The sequence below is a fragment of the Prunus mume genome, linkage group LG4, assembly GCF_029339155.1.
Source record: "Prunus mume cultivar Tortuosa linkage group LG4, ASM2933915v1, whole genome shotgun sequence".
Taxonomy (NCBI): domain Eukaryota; kingdom Viridiplantae; phylum Streptophyta; class Magnoliopsida; order Rosales; family Rosaceae; genus Prunus; species Prunus mume.
Genome location: NC_142701.1, coordinates 12,482,008 through 12,502,281, shown reverse-complemented (window position 1 = coordinate 12,502,281; position 20,274 = coordinate 12,482,008). Strand labels below are relative to the sequence as shown.

The following is a 20,274-nucleotide window of genomic DNA, read 5'->3' as shown; positions in this document are numbered from 1 at the left end:
CTATCCTGAATTTTTACATTCAATCGTCGTCTTCTTTCTTCTTCTTTTCCCTCCGACGCAGACAAGCACTATCTCCTAAAAATGGCGACCATGCCGGGCCACGGCCTGAGGCACGTGACCACCATGCGCCCGTGGCTCAGAACCTTCCGCAACTCAACCTCGTTGGCTTCTCTACAGTCCCAGTTCACCGAAGATTCAGAGCAAGCCCAACCCAAAACCGACAAGCCCAGCTCATATTTCCCAAAGCGAGGCCAGACTCTGGAACTGGTTTGCGAGTCTTTGGCTTTCAAAGGGAAAGGTATGTGCAAGGTTGCTGACACTGGGTTCGTTGTCATGTGTGACCGTGCACTGCCTGGTGAGCGCTTCATTGGGCGTGTTACTCGCAGGAAAGGGAACTATGCTGAGGTACGAGTAGTGGATTCTGTTTGGTTTCTGAGAAAGTTTTGGAATGGAGTAGGAAAATGGAATCTTGGGTTTTGCTTGTATGATGTTTTTGGTGTGAGAATGGGGAAGTGTCAGCTTAGTGGAGCATATAGATTGTGGGAATGTGTTTCTAGTGCTAGTTGTGTTGCTCTCACTTCTCATTTGATTTTGAAATGGATATGTGATGTTGTTTTTATCTATTTGCTGATTCTGTTGCGAAGTTAGGAGGAATACGAGATGGTAAGTATATTGAGTCACAGTTAATTTTGAAGTGAATTGAACTATGATGGTTGTGAGTCCTTGCTTAAACATTCCTTCTAAATTGGTGGGTGGACCTTTAAGACAAATTTGGTAGGATAGGAGGCATGGATTACTGAATTATTCTAGCTTAGTGATCTATCTAAGTGGTTCCTTGGCACGAATTGTGAAACCCATTGAAAAACTAGATCATGAAAGACACTAAAAAAGGAAAAGCAGATCACTTGATATATTGCACTAATTTCGGTCCGCTGGAGATTTGTTATTTGAATTAAATCAAATCAGAATGGAGTATTAGGAATTGCTTCCAATATGTCTGTTCATAATATGTATGGAGGTTTTTAGTGAGTGACGTTAGGCTTGGAAAAGAAAACAGAAATAGCATTAACAGAAGCAGTGTTTCTTTGCTATAAGTTGCTGTTATATATAACTTGAGATGATGTGCAACTTGTATTTGGTTTCGACTTTTGTTTGATTTCCCATTCCCACACAATTCATAGGCTAGGGTATACAATAGAAACTGTATCATGTACTTTTTAATAACTTTTCAGAATAAAACATTTCTCGGGTGAAAGTGCAGGTGACAAAGGTAAAGACAATTTCTCCTCATTGGGACTTCGTGGATGCTCCTTGTGAATATGCTTCTTACTGTGGAGGATGTAAAACCCAAAATTTGTCCTATGAGGCACAAGTCAAAGCTAAGGAGCACCAAGTTCATGAGTTGATCATACATTTTGGAAAGTTTTCTCAGACAGAACTGGAATCGCAAAGCATCATGAAGCCCATTGTTCCCTGTGAAATCCAGTTTCATTACAGGAATAAGGCTAGTGCATAACATAAACCTTGTTGAATTTTTAGCTCATTCAGCTACATGCAATGGCCACAATGTTTTTCCTCTTACTTTTATATCAGCTTCAGAAAACGTTACTCATATTAGCTAGCACAGCCTGCTTATTTCTATTTATCAAAGGCAACTTTAATAATCAAAGCACCAGAGTGCCTTATTCTGCTGTAGCATGTACATCTCTGCATATTCTTAACTTTACCTTGCAATCCACTCTAAAACAAATTTTTAAGAATTTTGAAGTCTTTTGTGCTATGCAATTATTTTTCTCTTTAGCAAAGTATATCAATATTTATTGTTACTTAAAAATATCTTTTGATATTTTCCCCTTTTTTTGCAGATGGAGTTCTCATTTGGTTCTCAAAAATGGTTACCTAGAGAATCATTAATGGACAGACAAGATGGAAGTGACAACTATGCCCTGGGACTGCATGCTCCTGGTTTCTTCGATAAGGTTCTAAATGTTGACAAGTGCTTATTGCAAAGTGAGCCGGCCAATATGGTATATTTCCTTTGCAGTTTTACTTTCTGAGGCCTTTGTGTTATTAAATGTAGAAAATATTTGGATTTTTTCTCCCTCCCTTGAGATTCTTTGTCTTGTGTATACCATTAAACTCAAGGGTTCCTTTTTCAACATTTCTTTTGCTTTTGATGTCACTCTACTAGTGAATGATGTCGAATGTTTATGAAAGATCACTGTTCGTAGTAGGTAATGTATGAGACCTAAATTTTTCACTTGAGTCTATTAACATTTCATGCTCATGAAGGAGTTTACGGAAAGAGTTGCCTTCCAGTTACTCCTGAGAAGAGGAAAAAAATCTGCTAGGGGGACCAAAAAATGACAATCGATGCCTCTCTCAACAGTAGGAATTTGTGTAATTAATACCTGTAAAAAGATAATTTAGTTTCTTAAGGTTTATTCTTGTGTATCCCACTAGCATAATCTCAACATAATAATTTGTATGTGGGCACAAGCACAATGAAGTTTCCAATCAAGGATTCATTGTCTTCTGTAGCTGTATACTAGAAATCTCACATTGTCAAGCAGGCAGGTTGTAACATGTAAAACTTTCGAAGATGTCACAACTTTTCCTCTTTGTCTACTTTAAGCTTCATTTATTGGCAATGTATTTTATTAGTGTCAGTAAATTGTACCATCCTGCTTCAGTGACTTGCATTGCTGGTGTATAGGTTCTTGCAGCCGTTCAAGACTGTTGGAGAGATCCACAATTAGGTCTATCTCCTTATGATGTTTTCTCTCATGTTGGATTTCTTAAGCATCTAATGCTAAGAACTGGAAGGTACTGCAAGTTGTATGATGTCCCATAATCTGTTTTCCATATAAATGCATATGTCATACACCTGTGTAAGTAGGCTGTAGGTCTTGTACTAACATAAGAAGCTACTAATATGCATGAGTGTACTTGCAACTTATGGAATCCTCTGTTTGTGTGCACTCTTGCGTGTGTGTAAGCAAATTGTAGTTCTCATATTCACAAAGGAAGCCACTCATTTGTACACATGTACTTGCCATTTATCAATCCTGTTCCATGATTCAAATATAACTTTTCATGGGTAGTGGTAGGAAGAAAGAAAGGGAAAAATAAAAGAGAAAATGAAAAGAATTGGAAAATGAGGGTGGGGCATGATGAACAGAGATTTCTACCCTTCAAATGGCTTTATAGGAGAGTCTGGGCAAATACCAAGTTTTTGAATATAATCAGACGATGCTGAATTGGAAATGTTTACTCTACAACTCAAGCCATAATCATGTAGATGAAGAAACAGAGGAAGAATTGAAATACTTTATTTCCCTTTGAGTACATTTGTTGGAGGCTGTACTGTATGTGTATTTTTAACATGGAGACATTCTTGAAAAAATGTAACTATACCCATCAGATGTTTATGATAGCTTGAATACGTAACATTTCTTTAGTTTACTATTAGTTTTGTGCACATACCTGTCACTTCCTGCAGGACCTCCGTAGGGTAATTTTTATATCATACAGTGATTTACATTTTAGTTATATATTATTGTCTGTGAGCTCATGACGATCAAATTTTCATATTAAGTAATGGCTGTGATTTGTGTTCCAGGAATGTGAAGACTGGTATTCCTGAACTTATGGTTAATTTTGTGACCTCATCTTACAAGCCAGAACTGCTTCAGCCTCTTCTTGGAAAGATATCAGCTATTCCTGAAGTGGTTTGTATGGCTGATGTTTATATTAATTGGTACTGGATATAACATAGTAACGATTAATTGAACGAGGTTATAATCTATTTCAGCTTTCCAGTCAAATTGAAATAATTGAGATCAGTTCTCAGAATGATGCCTTGGGTGGTACTAAGTTTCTTGGCTTGCTTCCTGTGTATTATGGGTTCAGTTGACTGAACCCATTTTGTCCAGAGACTGGAAACTTGTGAATGTCAGTTGCATAGTGAAAACAGTTGTTGTGTTTATATGAATGATAAAACCAGTAAAACGGCCTTTGTTATTGTAAAACCAGTAAAACGGCCTTTGTTATTGAACATATTTAAATTGATAATCTGGTTCTGTTTGTTTGTTTGTTTTTTTTCACTTTTTCTATGAGTGCTGCAGTAGCTTGTTACTTAGTTTGACTTTATTGCTGGTGTGTGTCAAAAGAAAGTCAGTGAACTGATTATACATGTGATAGAATATTTTCATTATCACAAGAACTCATTAGCTTGCATCTAAGGTTGGCAATCTGCAATAGAGGAATTGTTGTAACTTTCTACTAATTCCTAGATTTTTGTTGCTTTTAATCCTTCATTGACCATGACTCACAATGCTGATTGTTTATACACTTTTTTGTGTCATTGTGTTTGCTAATGCTCTCTTGTTGGGAAGCCCCAATTTTTTATATTTTTATATTTTTAGATTGTGTAGCTACTGTACCATATAAGATACCTAGAACAATTGTAGCATTTCATTTTTGACTGTCTCCTAAAAGCTATATTTTGATTAATAAGATATCAATTCTAGCTTCTTTTGTTCCAAACAAAAAACAAAAAACAAAAACAAATGGTATGTGAAAATGTTATGCATTTTACTCCTGAATCATGTTTGCATTTGTCGTCATATCTCTTATTGTTAGTCTGTCATTCAATTATTTTTTTTTTACTCATCAATTCGTACTTCATTTTTGATCCTTTAATTTTTTTAATCTCTTAAGTCATCTTCTTATGACTGATAGGTAAGTATCATGAACAATGTAAATACCTCTGTTGGTAACACATCTCTTGGGGAGATGGAATACACTTTGTATGGCAAATCTAGCATCACGGAGAACTTAAGAGGGCTTACCTTTCAAATATCGGCAAACTCGTTCTTCCAAACAAATACTCACCAGGTACGCAATGTGACAGAAATTTAATGCCTCATCAGCTGATGCTTGCTTTCATATTGAATTGCTTGATACTTTCCTTGTGAATACTATCCGTGAAATTAAATGCCAAAAATCTTTAAATGCTTTAGGCAGAGGTTTTATATAAACTCATAGAAGATTGTGCTGCTCTCAGAGGAGATGGCTCAGAGGTTGTTCTTGACCTGTTTTGTGGGACTGGCACCATTGATCTGACACTTGCCAGAAGGTAATTGTCTACTGTTCATTTTTTATAAATGTTGTATTCAAATCTGACATTTTGCTTTGCCTGATTGGTGCAGGGCCAAACATGTTTATGGATATGAAATAATTCCTCAAGCCATTGCAGATGCTTGTCTGAATGCCAAACTGAATGGCATCCAGAATGCCACATTTATTCAAGGGGATCTTAACAAAATTGATGAAAGTTTCGGGAACAATTTTCCTAAGCCCGACATAGTTATTTCAGGTTATGTTTTTCTTACTGCCGTAATTCATCTAGGTTCACTAATCTTTTGGACCAAATAATAAACCTTCTGTTCTTCAAATGAATTTGAAGCATAGGAAATATGTTTACGATTAATGATAAGCTTTATGATTAACGATGCAAAATGATTTTGAAAAAAAAAAGAAATACGTTTATGGCTAACAATTTTTCCCGTGTAGAACGAAAGAAGGTTTTTGGTATTTCCTAGATGGATGGTTGGCTTGACATATGACCTTAATTGGAATATACAGCGTTTTGCCTCTGACCGTGTTTTGATGTGCTGAATCATACAGATCCAAACCGTCCAGGAATGCACATGAAGTTGATCAGATTTCTTCTAAAGCTTAAGGCACAACGAATAGTTTATGTATCATGTAATCCTGCCACATGTGCACGTGACCTTGATTATCTCTGTCATGGTGTGGTATGCATCTGCTTTTTCACCTTTGATTTTATTCTTTTTGCCGGATACTCAATTCAGTTCTATGACCTACCAAAAACTTTATGCAGACAGAGAAAGGTATAGAAGGCTGTTACAAGCTGAAGAGCATACAGCCGGTAGACATGTTCCCTCACACTCCTCATATCGAGTGTGTTTGCCTTTTGGAGCTTTCTTGACCCCGATTATGGTTACGATTTTTGTTACTCAGGTTCAGAATTCTCTTCATTTATTTCGTTTCGTAGACTATGCCTTGAAGTTCAATTAAGTTCAAATGCTCCTGTTATTTCAGTCTTTTCAAACCACCTGTTCAAAATGTTTCTTGCTGGATTTGCAAAGCTTGCCTGGGAACTGTGGTGACAATGGGGTCTGGAAAGAGCAAGAAGAAGAAACGCATAGCAGGTCGCTTTAATTTCTTGCCGTTTTCTTTTTCGGCTGCGAAAGAGTTTAATAGTTTCAACCACCGTTATCAATTCCATAGGCGATTCAATTAATTTGTAACCTTGTAGTGGCCTTGTATTTTGTGGGGTTGAAGCATCCTTTCCAACTGAAGACATAAAATTGAGAACATGTAACACTGTCGGGTCAACCGCAATGTTATACCTGAGTTCATGATTCTTCACTGGTGGGATTGCTACACGCTTACTTTTTTGGGAGTTTCACTAAAACACCCAAAATGGGAGTTGAAATTATAAAAAAACCCAAGCACTATTTAAACATATAAACACACTCAAAACTCATTATTACACACACTCAAAACCTATTTATAAACACACCCAAAAAGTTGACTTTGGGGTTGATTTTGGGTGTATTTTTATGTTTAAATAGTGCTTGGGTTTTTTTATAAATACATGTCTAGAATTGGGTTTATTTATAAATTTGTATACTTTTTTATGGTATATATTTCTTAATAAAGTATTTAATTAAAGGAATAAAAAAAATTCAATTATACACAAGTTTAACAAAAAAACAATTTTATTCAAGCACTATTCTTGTTTTTTCACAAACTAAAATAAGGTCTCAAGTCCATCGGGGATTTTTAAAAAGGAAATTGTTTTAAAAAGGAAAGTGAGGGCATAATTCGACCAAAAATTAAAATTAAAATATCGTGGGGATTTAATTGGACCAAAAAAATAAATAAAGAAATCAGAATAAAGTGAGGATACTGGCCTAACACCATCCTCCCGAGTCTAAGAGGCAGTGCTGAAGTAATTAGTTGGGGAGGGAACACTTACGATTCACGAGCTGAGGGTCATCACACATCTACTCAAATGGGGAGTGGTCATTTTCCCGAGAAAGGCTTTGGGAACCCATTTCTATTACGGAGGTCCTGGGTTTTCAGCAACATGTCCCTAGTTTTGAAAGAAAAGAAAAACAAAGGATTATTAGTAACACAACACAAGTGAATAGGCTACAAGCATAACCCAGGAAAGAATATAAAACTGGAATCCACCAGAAAATTAGAGAGGGAATTCCCCACTGTTTATTTTATTTGATAAAAGATGAGTTGAGACAAACCATACACGAGGGTTGTCTAAATATATCAATCTTACCCATTAGACTGCCCTAGAGAGTTATTGAAAGATAAACAGTAAATAAACAAAAAGTTAAAAATTAACTATAACTTTTAAATGCTCTTTTGGAAAACCAAACGACCTCAGATGCTCAAAATCCACCTAATATATTGGACTCATGTTTCGGAACGGTATGATGTGCCTAGTTTAGTGCTCAGACGCCAAATCTGTAAATTCTTGTTGTGTCCTTTTTTCATTCTTCGCTCCAATTCTTCTTCAATACACCTTACATTAATATATATTTTTAAATTAAAAAAAGAAAAAGGAAGGTAAGTCTTAGCGAAAAAACAAAAAGAATTATAGGTAAATTAATATACATATGAATACACTTACATTAATGTGTGTATTGATGTTAAAGACTACTAGGTAAAACAAGATTAGGGTTTAGGTTATTTCGTACCACATTTATTGACCATCTTGCTGATCACTTCTCTAATAGAGGTGGGCATGTGGGATCCACCTACTCTTTATTGCATAGAAGCAGTCTTTCTCTTTTTACTTCTTGTTTTCTTTAATTAATTTTTCTAAAATTTGGCTCAGAAAAATAATATTTGCACCAAAAAAGTAGGTCAAGTGCATGCCATGTGATCATTTTTAATAAAAACCACAATTCGGAAGTTTTGCAACAATTAAACTTTTTTTTTAAAAAAAAAAGTTACTAATGTTTGCCTTATAAAATAAATATTGATTTAGCAGGTTATCTTCACCACATCCATTCAATTATAGTATGCTAATAAAACTCGTGGTGTATATATATATATATATATATATATATATATATATATATAAGAGTGGCTCATGCTAATTAACCTTTTGCAGATGTTCATGAAAAATTTATATGCAATGGCAAATGAGATTCATTACACCAAAGTCGGAGGCTGCTTTTTTATTGCAGCATTAACAAGTTTCATGTTGAGCAACGCATTTGCTGATTGCAGAAAAGTTGAAACACTGAAAACCGAAGCGTCTGTGAAGCACAACAAAGCAGTCATCAAAACTATAAAGGTTGCCTTCCCCTTTTTAATATTTCTATTTTCTCTTTTGGGAATTCTTAAGAAGTTGGAAAATAGTTTCTGATTGATGTTTGGCAGGGAGAGGCCGAAGATTTGATAGATTGTGTTGATATCTATAAGCAGCCAGCTCTTAATCACCCTCTTCTCAAAAATCACACTATACAGGTTCGCTCTTCGTAATTAGATTTTTATTTTATTTTATTCAAACCCTAATTAGATTGTAGATTAAAGGTCACCAGTCACTTAATTATATAACATGTTTTAAAAACATTTTATTTATATATACTAGGAGTTATTATATATGTTACGAGTTTATCATCCATGCAATACGTACTCCTTTTTCAGAATAATAAGAACAATGTTATAATTTGTACTACATTGGTCGTAAGAGGAGTTTCTCCTCAGTTCTAAAGTTCATTTTATATAGGATTTTTTTATTATAATTTAGGCTCTTATATTGGGTATAATAGTCCTCTTCCAAATTTTAACGTTTGTATTATATTTGGGCATTTGAAGTCTAAGATAATTTTAATGTGTATATATATATTTTTTTTGGAAAAATAGCTGAAACCAAGTGAAACTGAAACCGTAAGTGGTGTTCAAGATGAGATCTTTCAATCTTGGAGTCAGAATGGAGAGTGCCCGGACGGAACAATCCCCATTGTGCGACGAACACAGGGATTTGAGCACCATCCATCTAAAACAATGCCACAGTTTGAGCCCAACCAATCTGAGCTCATCCCTCCTCCTCATCATGAGGTACCACATCAACTTTGAATCATTTTAATTGCATTTAAAAATAATAATAATTAACTATTAAAAATTATATATTGTAACACTAATTCTTTGACGTGCCTACTGGAGAGTCCTTGTGTTGCATCCCCTTCTTTTGATGAAAAAAATTTTCTTTGACGGGTACTAAATAAAAGTACCATTTTTATATGGTTATAAAAAATAAAAAATAAAAAAGGTTATATTGTTACTAGGCCCTCTCAATCGGTATTTTATTGGTTGTTGTCTTTTTCGAACTATTTACACTAATAACTACTCAGGTTTTCGATTTTTTCACAAAATCCCTTGATGTTTTGGAAATTACACGAACACCCCCTTAAGTTTTAAATTGTTTTCACAAAACCCATTTTCATTAATTTTGTCATTTTCACACTTTTTTTTATAACTGAAATCATCAAGTTTATTCCATTTACTTTTTACCTTTTTAGTATGCCCAAGTTAGTTTGCACGGTGGTCAATACTATGGAGCGCGAGCAGGATTTAATGTATGGAACCCAGCAGCATACAATGCAGACAACAGTATAGCCCAGATATGGGTTGTGCGAGGTAACGGAAAAGCACTGAACAGTGTAGAAGCTGGCTGGATACGTGTAAGTTTTGGCCAGCCAAATATCCCAAGAAAATATTATTATTTTACATTTCTTTTCACTAAATCTTATATTGAATTATATGTTCACTGGTTATTTCTAGATGAACCCGCGTGACAACCGAACGCTCTTGTTCACATTTTGGACTGTAAGTGTCTAGGATCGCCTCGCATTATGATAATCTCTTCTGATTAGATTTTTGAACCAATAATATGGACAAACGAGTGCGCGTAACAATATAATATGCGTCTTTCGATTTTAGAGACGTATAAATGCAGACTCTGAAACGCATATGATTGTGTACAAAAAAGAACTGTACTGCATTTTTATATGCAACAACTAAATTACATGAATAAGTAAACAAGCATAACTATAAATTACATGTTACTTGGCAGGGAGATGGTTACCAATCCACTGGTTGCTACAATCTTGAATGTCCTGGTTTCGTCCAAACAAGCAAAAAATATGCCCTTGGCGTACCAATATCACCTATTTCTGGGTACAATGGGAAGCAGTATGACACATTCATAAGCATATACAAGGTGAATGGCTGTTTACTTTACGTTTTAACTATCTTATGAGATAATACTTTGAATACTAATTTGGGGATACCATGCATGCCTAGCCTAGTATTAATAGAGTAATGTTTATCTGTCACACTGTGAATCTAAACTATTAATTATCATGATATTTCTTATATCAAAATGCTCAAATTTACAGTCTGACAAGACAATCAAATGTTTGACGACATAATATATTTCTAGCTAGGAGGGGAGTATTATGTACCATATATGTTCATAAACATATACAACGTAAATGATTGATTAATTGAAAATTTTAAAAATAATTTTGGATAGTAATTCAATACATTTGTGTTTCAGAACACAAATAGTGGACATTGGTGGCTTCAAGTGCAAAATGAGGCAATAGGATACTGGCCTGACACCATCCTCCCGAACCTAAGAGGCAGTGCTGAATTGGTTAGTTGGGGAGGGGAGATTTACGATTCACAAGCTGATGGTCATCACACATCTACTCAAATGGGGAGTGGTCATTTTCCTGATGAAGGATTTGGGAAAGCCAGCTATGTTCGCAATGTCCAATACATGGACGATTCTTCGCCTCTCACTTTCAAAGATCCTGCAGGTCTTCTAACTTATGCGACAAAGCCTTCATGCTACAATTTAATTGTTAAAGACAAAACCCCAAACATGGGAACCCATTTCTATTATGGAGGTCCTGGGTTTTCAGCAACATGTCCTTAGTTTTGTAAACAATTATTATTAGGTACGCAACGAAGAGCAAACTGATGTGTCTGTATCATAAATGGTCCCTTAACTTTTTAAAAATCCCTCCTCATTTTAGTCCTTAAACGCTCAAATCAATAAATTTGATCCTTCATTTCTTGATCTACACATTAGTTTGGTCCCTTGCGTTCTTACAAAACTTTTGTTAAAGTTGGTCATCACGTTACTAACTTTAAAAGAACATTTTCATCATTTTAGTCATGAAACTCACATTTTACTCTAAAAGGTCATCTTCTTTCCTTTTGGGGTTTTACATTTGGAATCTATCAAGGAGAGCATATGGCATTGTTGAGCAAAATACGTGAGATTTACTTTTTGTTATAGGTGGATAGGTTGTGTTTTGACGAAAATACTGCTTTAAAGTTGATCAACTTGACCAATTTTAATGAATATTTTGATGAAATGCAACGAGAGGGACCAAACTGGTGTGTGGACCAAAACATGAAAGACCGAATTGATTGATTTGAAAGTTGAAGGACTCAAATGAAAACTTTTGAAAAATTTAGGGACGATTAGTGATAAAAACACTTTAAAAATATATAAAAATGTGGTTATAGATTTTTAACCCAGACTGTAACTCATCATCTTCATCATGCCACCTCTTTCCCTTTCTCTCAGATCTCTTGATCTCGCCTCTATCTCCCTCTATCTTGTCGTCTCGCCACCTCACCAACTCAAATAACTATTAATAGACATCAAGACACTTACATTGAACCAAAAACCCTTATTTATTATAGATAATTACACCATGAACCTAATCTCCCAAACTTGAACCAACAGACAAATACATGAATCTAAACCCAAAACATTTAATCGAAATGCATGAACTTCCTCTTAAATTCTATCCGAAAAGGTCCATATATGCCTTTTTCTATATCTAGAATAACCCTGTGTAGTTAAAGTGCTTCCACATTTTGTATCAACCCTTTTTGGGTAATTTATGCCTTTGCGGCCGATGATTTTAATGCCTAAGTTATGAATACAATTATCGCTTACTCTAAAAAAAAAAAAAAAAATTTAAGTAGGATATAGGAAACCTTTTCTAGCAGAAAAAGAAAAAAGAAAAAAAGAAAAGGAATATAGCAAACCTTGATAATAAAATTGTAATGTTTGCCTTGTAAGTCTAAATCCTGATTTTGTAGGTTATGGTAAATTATAGTAAGCTAATAACAGTCATGGCACTCGAGCATAATACTTAAGTATATACATTGGGTTAAAGTTGCCCATGGTAATTAACCTTTTTTGCAGATAGTTTTGAAGTATTTCTATTCAATATGGCAAATGGGTTTCGTTACACCAAAGTCCAAGGCTGCATTTTTCTTGTAGCAATAGCAAGTTTCATGTTGAGCAACGGATTTGTCGATTGCAGAAAAGTTGAAACAGTGAAAACTGAAGCGTCTGTGAAGCACAACAAATCAGTCCTCAAAACTATAAAGGTTCAGTCTATTTTAAAACCTTGCCTTCCCCATTTTCTTTTTCTTTTTTTCTTTTGGGGATTCATGCAAGAAGCTGAAAAATAATCTCTGATTGATCTTTGGCAGGGAGAGGGCGATGATTTGATCCATTGTGTTGATATCTATAAGCAACCAGCTCTTAATCACCCTCTTCTCAAAAATCACACTATACAGGTTTGCTCTTCTCTTCTTAATAAGATTGATATATATATATATATATATATGTGCTCATTTTAAGAATCAGAATGATGTTATAATGTGTACCAGATTTACGGATCATATTTTTCACATATATGAGATCCGCTCCGATGCAATTAATAATACTTACATTCCCCTAATGTGGTAGAACTAATTTTAATTTAGTCCTCTTCCAAATTTTAACATTTCTATTAAATTTGGGCATTTGAAGTGTAAATGGTGTTTAATGTTTTTTTGTTTTTTTGTTTGGAAAAATAGTTGAAACCGAGTGGAATTAAAACTGTAAATGGTGTTGAAGATGGGGTCTTTCAATCTTGGCGTCGGAAAGGAGAGTGCCCAGACGGAACAATCCCCATTGCACGAACAAAGGCATTTGAGCATCGTACATCTAAACCAATGCCACAGTATGACTCCAACAAATTTGTGTTCGTCCCTCCTCCTAATCATGAGGTACCACATCAACTTTTTGAACCATTTTAATTACGTTTATAAATATAAAATAAATAAATAATTTGAGACCACTAATTCTTTGACGTAAAAACAAAGTGTTCTATACATTATTGCTACTAGGTTCTCTGATGCAGGAGTAATTGCTCTTGACTCGAGCTACAAGTCTTGCTATATTATTCTTTTATTTTAATTTTTATTTAATCAATATGGGCTCTCTTTTTTTTTCTTTTTCTTTTTTTAATTTTTATATAAAAATGCTACAGAATTTTATTAGATTGATAGAATTTTTTAAAATAAAAAAATTTTTATCTATAAAAAAAAAATTTGAATTATTTAAATTTTTTACCATAAAGGTGTTTTGCTTTTATATATATAGAAGATATACAGATTAGTTATTATTTCATTTATTTATTACCTTCGTAGTTTGCCCAAGTGAGTCTGCACGGTGGTCAATACTACGGAGCAAAAGCAGAATTTAACGTATGGAACCCTGCCGCGTATAATAAAGATAACAGTCTAGCCCGGGTATGGGTCGGGAGGGGTAGCGGAAAAGCACTGAGCAGTGTAGAAGCTGGCTGGATACGTGTAAGTTTTGGCGGGCCAAATATCCTCCAAGAAAATATCATTCTTTTACATTATTTTTTTCATTTTATTTTCATGATGATGAGTTTAATTTCAAGCTAAATCTATATTGAATTATATGAAAATTCATTGGTGGTTTCTATATAGATGAACTCGCGTGACAACCAAACACTCTTGTACACATTTTGGACTGTAAGTTTCCTTAATCCCTTCACATTATGATATTCTCTTATAATTACTGACTTATCTCTTATGATTATATTATCGTCTCACAACAATATAAACTTAAGAGTGCGCATAACAATATAATATGTGTCCTTCGATGTAAAGGAGGCACTCGTTGCGTGCAGAAAAAGAATCGTGCTGCATATTTATGTATGTGCTACAACTAAATTACATGAATTCGTACAAAATCGTAACTATAAATTACAGGTTACTAGAGAATACTTATATATTGGCAGGGTGATGGTGGCCAATCTGGTTGCTACAATCTTGAATGTCCTGGTTTCGTCCAAGTAAGCCAAAAATTTACCCTTGGCGGTCCCATGTCACCTGTTTCTAGCTACAATGGGGCACAGTATGATGTATTCCTAAGCATATACAAGGTAAATGGTTTTGTTCTGAGATAATGGACACTTCAAATAGTAATTTGGGGCTTAACGTGTGAATTTATATGCATGCACAAATATACATATAGTAATTGGATACATTTATGTTTCAGAACACAGATAGTGGACATTGGTGGCTTAACGTGGGAAATGAGGCAATAGGATACTGGCCTGACACCTTCCTCCCAAGTCTAAGGGGCAGTGCTGAATTGGTTAGTTGGGGAGGGGAGATTTACGATTCACAAGCTGAGGGTCATCACACATCTACTCAAATGGGGAGTGGTCATTTTCCTGATGAAGGATTTGGGAAAGCCAGCTACGTTCGCAATGTCCAATACATGGACGATTCTTCGCCTCTCACTTTCAAAGATCCTGCAGGTCTTCTAACTTATGCGACAAAGCCTTCATGCTACAATTTAATTGTTAAAGATAAAACCCCAAACATGGGAATCCATTTCTATTATGGAGGTCCTGGGTTTTCAGCGGCATGTCGTTAGTTTCGAAACGAAGAGCAAGCTAATTAGGATCAGCAGAATAATTTAGTTCATTGCGAGGTATGAGGGCATTGTAGCTCATCTGGGCATCCTTTTTCTCATATATCAATTTGGAGGGGCTTTGTTTATGAGTTCTTGCAATTAATAATATCGATGCCTTTTTTGGTGAGCTTTATATATAATGCCTCTAAATGAAAATATTGGTAAGCTTTATATACAATTTGTCTAAATGAAAATACTGGAAATTGATGATGATTCCCTTTTTTAATTTCAAACCAGGAGAGTGGCAATTGGTGGCTTGAAGTGCAAGGCAAGTCAATAACTAATATGTTGATTCAAAAGGAATGACAAATCCAATTGTAATTGGATTGGAAGTGAATTGTTCAAAATAGGTTGGATTGGAAGCTATGCACACCCCTTATTAATGAAAGAGAATTTTAGAGGTATAGAATGGGCCAGTTTCACAGAAGCACAAGAAGAAAACAAAGAACCATATGAAAGCATGTCTCCAAGCAACTGCTGTAATAGAGATTTTTCAGTATTCAAAAACACAATTACATTTTATTAACAAAATAATTGGATTACAGATACAGAGATATCAAACATTTAATACAGTAAAAAGATTATAATACATATTAGTTTTCCGCTCTATACGTCTCATAATTGTAGTGATTTGAGGTCAATCAACTCCACTTATTTCCTCTCCTCTTGTATTGACAAGAATATCCGGGCTGCTGATTCAGATGCTGATTTAGTATTGTGAGGAACAACCTTGATCGCACGTGTCTGATGCTCACTTTTACAAGGTTCCTGAGATTGTGGAGCCGTAGGAAAAAGGGGAAGCGCATTGCCTAGGGTCCTGTTTGAAGGGCTACTTGCTGTTGTTCCCTGTATCTCACACCCTTTCGAAGCTTGGATGTTCCCAACATAACATGGCATTACTTGGCTCATCTGGCCTGACATGTTACATGAGCTTTGATGTGGCAAGGTGAAGTTAATTTCCCCGAATGATAACTGATTTTCGTGCCAATTTGAATGACCTCCAGAAAATGGGGTCATATTCTCAACAGCTGAACTGGACAAAGATGGATTTATGATTGGCATGCCATAAGGTGGAAAGCATGTCTGAAGCAAAGGTGGTGTACCAATTCCCATCCCTTCTTGATACAAAGATGGATTGCTATAAGTTGCATTTAAGTAGTCCCTGGCTCCTGGATTTAGGCTTGCAGGGCCACAGCTGCCATACATCGGTGCCATGAAACCTCCAGTTGGAGCGCATCGCCCGGTATACGGCTGGTAAGCGAGTTCCTCAGAAGAGGATGTTACTGGAACAAACCACATATTTCCAGGTGGGGGTTGGAGACACCATAGGGCTGGTTTGCTATATGGTTGCTGGGTGACAAGTCCTCTCCTGCTGGTTCTATTGTTGACAGGAGGTAGAGGGAACTTCCCAACTGCATTTTCTTCAACACATTCACCACTAGAATGTGGCTTCTGAGGATGGTCTTTGGGTTTAACAATTAAGGGTGGCAGCTCTAGAGCATGCTCCAATGGCACCTTCTTCACTGGAGGTACTTTAATTGCAGGTTTGCTTAGAAAATCATTGTCTTCAAGCAATAGGTGTGGTGATCCAGCAATCAATCTTTGCACCTGTATCAGTTTTAATGTGTAATGAAACTCACTTATTTCATAAGTCAAACTCAAATTGAGGAAACTAAATATACAGACACACATTCAAGAAAGAGGATGTCAACTTGACTCTCAGCAATTAACAGATTACCTTTATTAACCTATGCAACTCAAACACTTGCACTGCAAAAACTCTTTGTTGACTGAAAATAATGCCATGAAAGTTGAATCAGAAGACAAATGCAATATTTAGATTCTAAACAGGATAAGAGCATAATTAAGTAATAATAAAGGTTGGATGCACGATGAAAATTCTGAAGTAACACAAATGAGAATAAGATTAAAGAACATCAGTTCATATGATTCAGTTATGACACGTGAGCAACAATGGCTATACACAACACTATGGGAGAAGCAATTAGTTAAGTACAAGATATTGAAATGGAAACAGAATGTGAGACTGGAAATCATACCTTAGACTGAGTACAAAATAAAACGTTTAGGCACAGGGAATGTTGCATGGGGTAACATGTCAGATCAAATAAAACTTATGATTATGAATATCATTCCAAAATGTCTAGCAAAAGACAACAAAAACACTAATTTCACAAAAATGTTTGTAGCAAGCATCAAACAGAGGTACTTACCTGACGATAGCTTTTCTCATTTCACAGAACTGTTTTGCACCTATCACTCCCATAACATCATGAGGGGAGAAACCCATAGCTGAATTACAGTCCATTATGGACATATCTGAGATATCTTCATGTCCACATAAATTTCCAACTTGTGCAACCCCACATTTCTCCTCACAGCATTCATTTTCATTTCCAAGCCCACCAGAAATTCTATTGTCATCCACAAGAGATGGTGTCAAACATGACTTCTCTCTCACTTTTGACGAAATTTCCTTAGCTGTTCCTATTCTGGATTGCACCAAAATGCCATCCCTAGGGCCACTCTGTCATGCACAGTCATAGACTCTCTATGCAATCGTGCACTAGAACTACATAATTTGCTCAAATCATTCACTGAACTTCTATTTTCTTGACTCAGAGATGCATGTGCCCGCTTCAATGATTCAGAATTTTTTACTGTATTTGATGGGCTAGATGAGGTATTCGCAAAATCCTTCACTATAGCTAAAGCAAGAGAGACAGACCTTTCCACAGGGTCCTCGTTAGTTTGAGACACTTTTGGGTTCTCTTCTTCATGGTTTCTCCCACATTGCCTCAACTTCAGATCAATGGTGTTACTACCATTAATTTTCTTAATGCAAGAACTTTTAAGTTGCTCCATGGAGCTCAAGCAAGGCAGCTTTTCCTTCTCTTTGCTTTGCTGACTGTTTCTACATTGCAGAGCTGTTCCTTGGAAAGGGGAAGGGACTTTAAGATAATCCTCATTTCCATACTTCTCCAAAGAAAAGTTCCTAAAGTGGGAGGTTTTTTTTGGTTGAAACGAATCATATTTAGCTGCCGATGATGATGGCCCTGTGGTATTCAAATAATTTGAAGGTTTGGTGGATATCCTTTCACAATCTGCCATCATGGTGTTTAAGTTAGCCCCAGTAGGGTCATAAGACTGAATCTTCTCAGCCGGGTCTGAAGGCACAACAAGGAAGTTGCAAGGCGGGGTCAATATATTCCTTTCGTTGCTGCTAACCTACAAATACCAATTGTTTCATTAGTTGTACAAGACAAAGTACAGAGTAAATTTATGTATATTCAGAAATCTAGTACTAGAGAATCTTGTTACATTCTGGAACCGCTCAGAAGAACCACAACTAAATAAATAAGAAAATATAAGCAGAAAGGGAAAAATAAATTACAAGCCATCCTGAGACGCCAGACAGATCAAGAACATTCATGTGTATCAAAACTAATGGCTCAATTAAAACAATGACAATGCTGTACAAGCTCAAGCCTATAAGCTTACTTATGATACAGTTTTTCTTGTACATACTTTCGGTTTAATAAATTTACTTCCAAAACCACTGGTACAAAGTCCTTTCACGAAATGACCAGTGCGAGCACAGAGCTCAAACTAAAGGCATCTCATTGCTTAGATTCTAACAAACACAAAATTGCAGTAACCAAAAGAGGAACAATTTTTATGTTATTCATGACTAAATTAACAAAAATCCATTTAGATTGCTGTACTCACATCACTCCAGGATGTGGGTGGAACCAATCTTCTGTCATTGTGTGGAAGAGGCAACATGGATGCTGAACCAGAGGTAAAACTCTGAGAAGGGATGCTGAACTGCTCATAGAGAGCCATCTTGTTCCTTGGAGGTGGTCTTGGCCCTCCTTTGTCTGTATCATTGACATGAAACCTAGGAAATACATGACTTATCAAGTGTTCTTCATCTTTTCCTCCTCTCATTCTCCTCTTCACCACAAATTCCGCTCACAAAAATTATAATTTGTACAAAATTCATGACAAGCTTCAATTTCCATCCTTTCTTAGAGTCCACAATCACAACCCAAACCTAGCCTAGCCTGATACCAAATATAAAATGCCTCATCAAGAAAGCACACCTATCTCCTCCAAAATCAACCTACTTTAAAATAGAAAATCTTCGGACAAGTTCAAACATTAGAAACCAAAAACTAGCCAACTAGCAAAACCAGTCACTTCCTAAAAAGTTAACATTCCACAACTACCCAAGATCAACCTACGCACAAGAAGCCAATCTTCTGAGTGAAAAGCACAAACAAACAACACCACCACATGAAAAAATGTGAAGAAAAAGTTAATACTTACAAGCACCCAACAGCTTCACAAAATAAAAAATTTATGGGTGGGAAATAAAAACAAGCAACTATATCTCATGGAATTCAATCAGAAAACACAATGTCAGCAGTAGCCAAAATGAACCAACCTCATAAAAACCAGAGGGTCAGCTGCAAATCAGGTGCAGAGGTATTTACTGATGTAATTTGCCTTTGCCTGCATGAACTACAATCAGGGAAATTCAATGGTTAAAGAAACATAGTGAAGAAAGATACTTGTGGGGGAGATGGTTGCTTTGGAATTGCAGTAGAGGGGTCAGGGGAGAGAGCTAACAAAGAGGTGTGGGCAGTGTGGGGCCCAAGTGGATAGAATAGAACCAGAACCTACTTCTGGAGATGTAGCCCGAGTGAGTCTCTCTCTCACATGGAGGATTTGGCGAGCCCATGTTGATTGATTGTTTGCGCTATTACTTGATCACCACATGTTGTTTTCCTCTCAAGATTTGGCCAATCTTGTAACGAAAAATCCGTTAAAAATAGCTCTCTGAACCAAAAAAATTAAATGAAAATAAAATAAAAAGGGAAAAAAGATGGTGCTTGTTGACAAAGAAGAATGGCCCTGAATAGATGTAGAGTGTGACAGCGTCCAATGGTGGGGCGATGGGGTTGGTTTTTCATTCATTTGGGGGAAACAAAGATTGCTTTCGATTTTATCTGATTTTGTGAAAGCTAATCTGCGTTTTGCTTTTGCATGTGATTTGGTGAAAGCTAATCTCAAAATTATACCTTTCACATTTCTATGTTATCATACAAGGATTCAATCTTATTTTGGTCATAAAACGAAGAATTTAAGTGTGTATGTTTTCACAAAGGGACTTGTGGTTTAATGAGAGCGTTTACTTCTACACTCGAGATATTCCTCTCTTCTTAATATCAATTTGTATCAACTAATGTACGTATTTTTAGAGTAAAAACATGTTGTTAAGAAGTATTGGAGAACATACATATCAAAAG

General features: G+C 35.8%; 4 protein-coding genes across 4 annotated transcripts; 3 read left to right on the top strand and 1 right to left on the bottom strand.

Annotated features, from left to right (window-relative positions):
• The first annotated feature begins 27 nt into the window (after window positions 1–27).
• Window positions 28–6,459, top strand: LOC103342867 (RNA methyltransferase family protein). The gene is made up of 11 exons (XM_008246523.2): window positions 28–405; window positions 1,262–1,504; window positions 1,866–2,027; window positions 2,717–2,826; window positions 3,623–3,731; window positions 4,744–4,899; window positions 5,025–5,140; window positions 5,214–5,380; window positions 5,692–5,822; window positions 5,909–6,048; window positions 6,130–6,459. Exons 1-10 carry the CDS (start codon window positions 82–84, stop codon window positions 6,014–6,016), a joined length of 1,626 nt encoding a protein of 541 aa, XP_008244745.2. The 5' UTR covers window positions 28–81; the 3' UTR covers window positions 6,017–6,048; window positions 6,130–6,459.
• Window positions 6,460–8,254: 1,795 nt separating this feature from the next.
• On the top strand, window positions 8,255–11,068 carry LOC103342891 (protein neprosin-like). The gene is made up of 7 exons (XM_008246552.2): window positions 8,255–8,416; window positions 8,503–8,589; window positions 8,989–9,183; window positions 9,645–9,806; window positions 9,907–9,951; window positions 10,199–10,345; window positions 10,685–11,068. Exons 1-7 carry the CDS (start codon window positions 8,255–8,257, stop codon window positions 11,066–11,068), a joined length of 1,182 nt encoding a protein of 393 aa, XP_008244774.2.
• Window positions 11,069–12,297: 1,229 nt separating this feature from the next.
• LOC148917932 (protein neprosin-like) lies at window positions 12,298–14,978 on the top strand. The gene is made up of 7 exons (XM_089050970.1): window positions 12,298–12,546; window positions 12,652–12,738; window positions 13,021–13,212; window positions 13,636–13,797; window positions 13,942–13,986; window positions 14,256–14,399; window positions 14,516–14,978. The coding sequence occupies exons 1-7, from the start codon at window positions 12,385–12,387 to the stop codon at window positions 14,897–14,899; spliced, it is 1,176 nt and encodes a 391-aa protein (XP_088907096.1). The 5' UTR covers window positions 12,298–12,384; the 3' UTR covers window positions 14,900–14,978.
• A 449-nt stretch (window positions 14,979–15,427) lies between these two features.
• On the bottom strand, window positions 15,428–19,798 carry LOC103342866 (ELF3-like protein 2). Its single transcript, XM_008246521.3, is given in 6 exon segments — window positions 15,428–16,546; window positions 16,677–16,728; window positions 17,173–17,472; window positions 17,475–18,187; window positions 18,689–19,221; window positions 19,410–19,798. Coding segments are annotated over 5 exon segments (2,244 nt in total). The 5' UTR covers window positions 18,911–19,221; window positions 19,410–19,798; the 3' UTR covers window positions 15,428–15,589.
• Between the last annotated feature and the right edge of the window lie 476 nt (window positions 19,799–20,274).

Excerpts from the sequence above, each read along its gene's own strand:
- LOC103342867 (XM_008246523.2), top strand. The coding sequence starts at position 82 with ATGGCGACCATGCCGGGCCACGGCCTGAGGCACGTGACCACCATGCGC. Across the intron at positions 3,732-4,743 it reads TATCAGCTATTCCTGAAGTG|GTAAGTATCATGAACAATGT; the intron begins GTTTGTATGGCT and ends TATGACTGATAG. Across the intron at positions 4,900-5,024 it reads TCCAAACAAATACTCACCAG|GCAGAGGTTTTATATAAACT; the intron begins GTACGCAATGTG and ends TAAATGCTTTAG.
- LOC103342891 (XM_008246552.2), top strand. The coding sequence starts at position 8,255 with ATGGCAAATGAGATTCATTACACCAAAGTCGGAGGCTGCTTTTTTATT. Across the intron at positions 9,184-9,644 it reads TCCCTCCTCCTCATCATGAG|TATGCCCAAGTTAGTTTGCA; the intron begins GTACCACATCAA and ends TTACCTTTTTAG. Across the intron at positions 9,952-10,198 it reads TCTTGTTCACATTTTGGACT|GGAGATGGTTACCAATCCAC; the intron begins GTAAGTGTCTAG and ends GTTACTTGGCAG.
- LOC148917932 (XM_089050970.1), top strand. The coding sequence starts at position 12,385 with ATGGCAAATGGGTTTCGTTACACCAAAGTCCAAGGCTGCATTTTTCTT. Across the intron at positions 12,547-12,651 it reads CAGTCCTCAAAACTATAAAG|GGAGAGGGCGATGATTTGAT; the intron begins GTTCAGTCTATT and ends GATCTTTGGCAG. Across the intron at positions 13,987-14,255 it reads TCTTGTACACATTTTGGACT|GGTGATGGTGGCCAATCTGG; the intron begins GTAAGTTTCCTT and ends ATATATTGGCAG.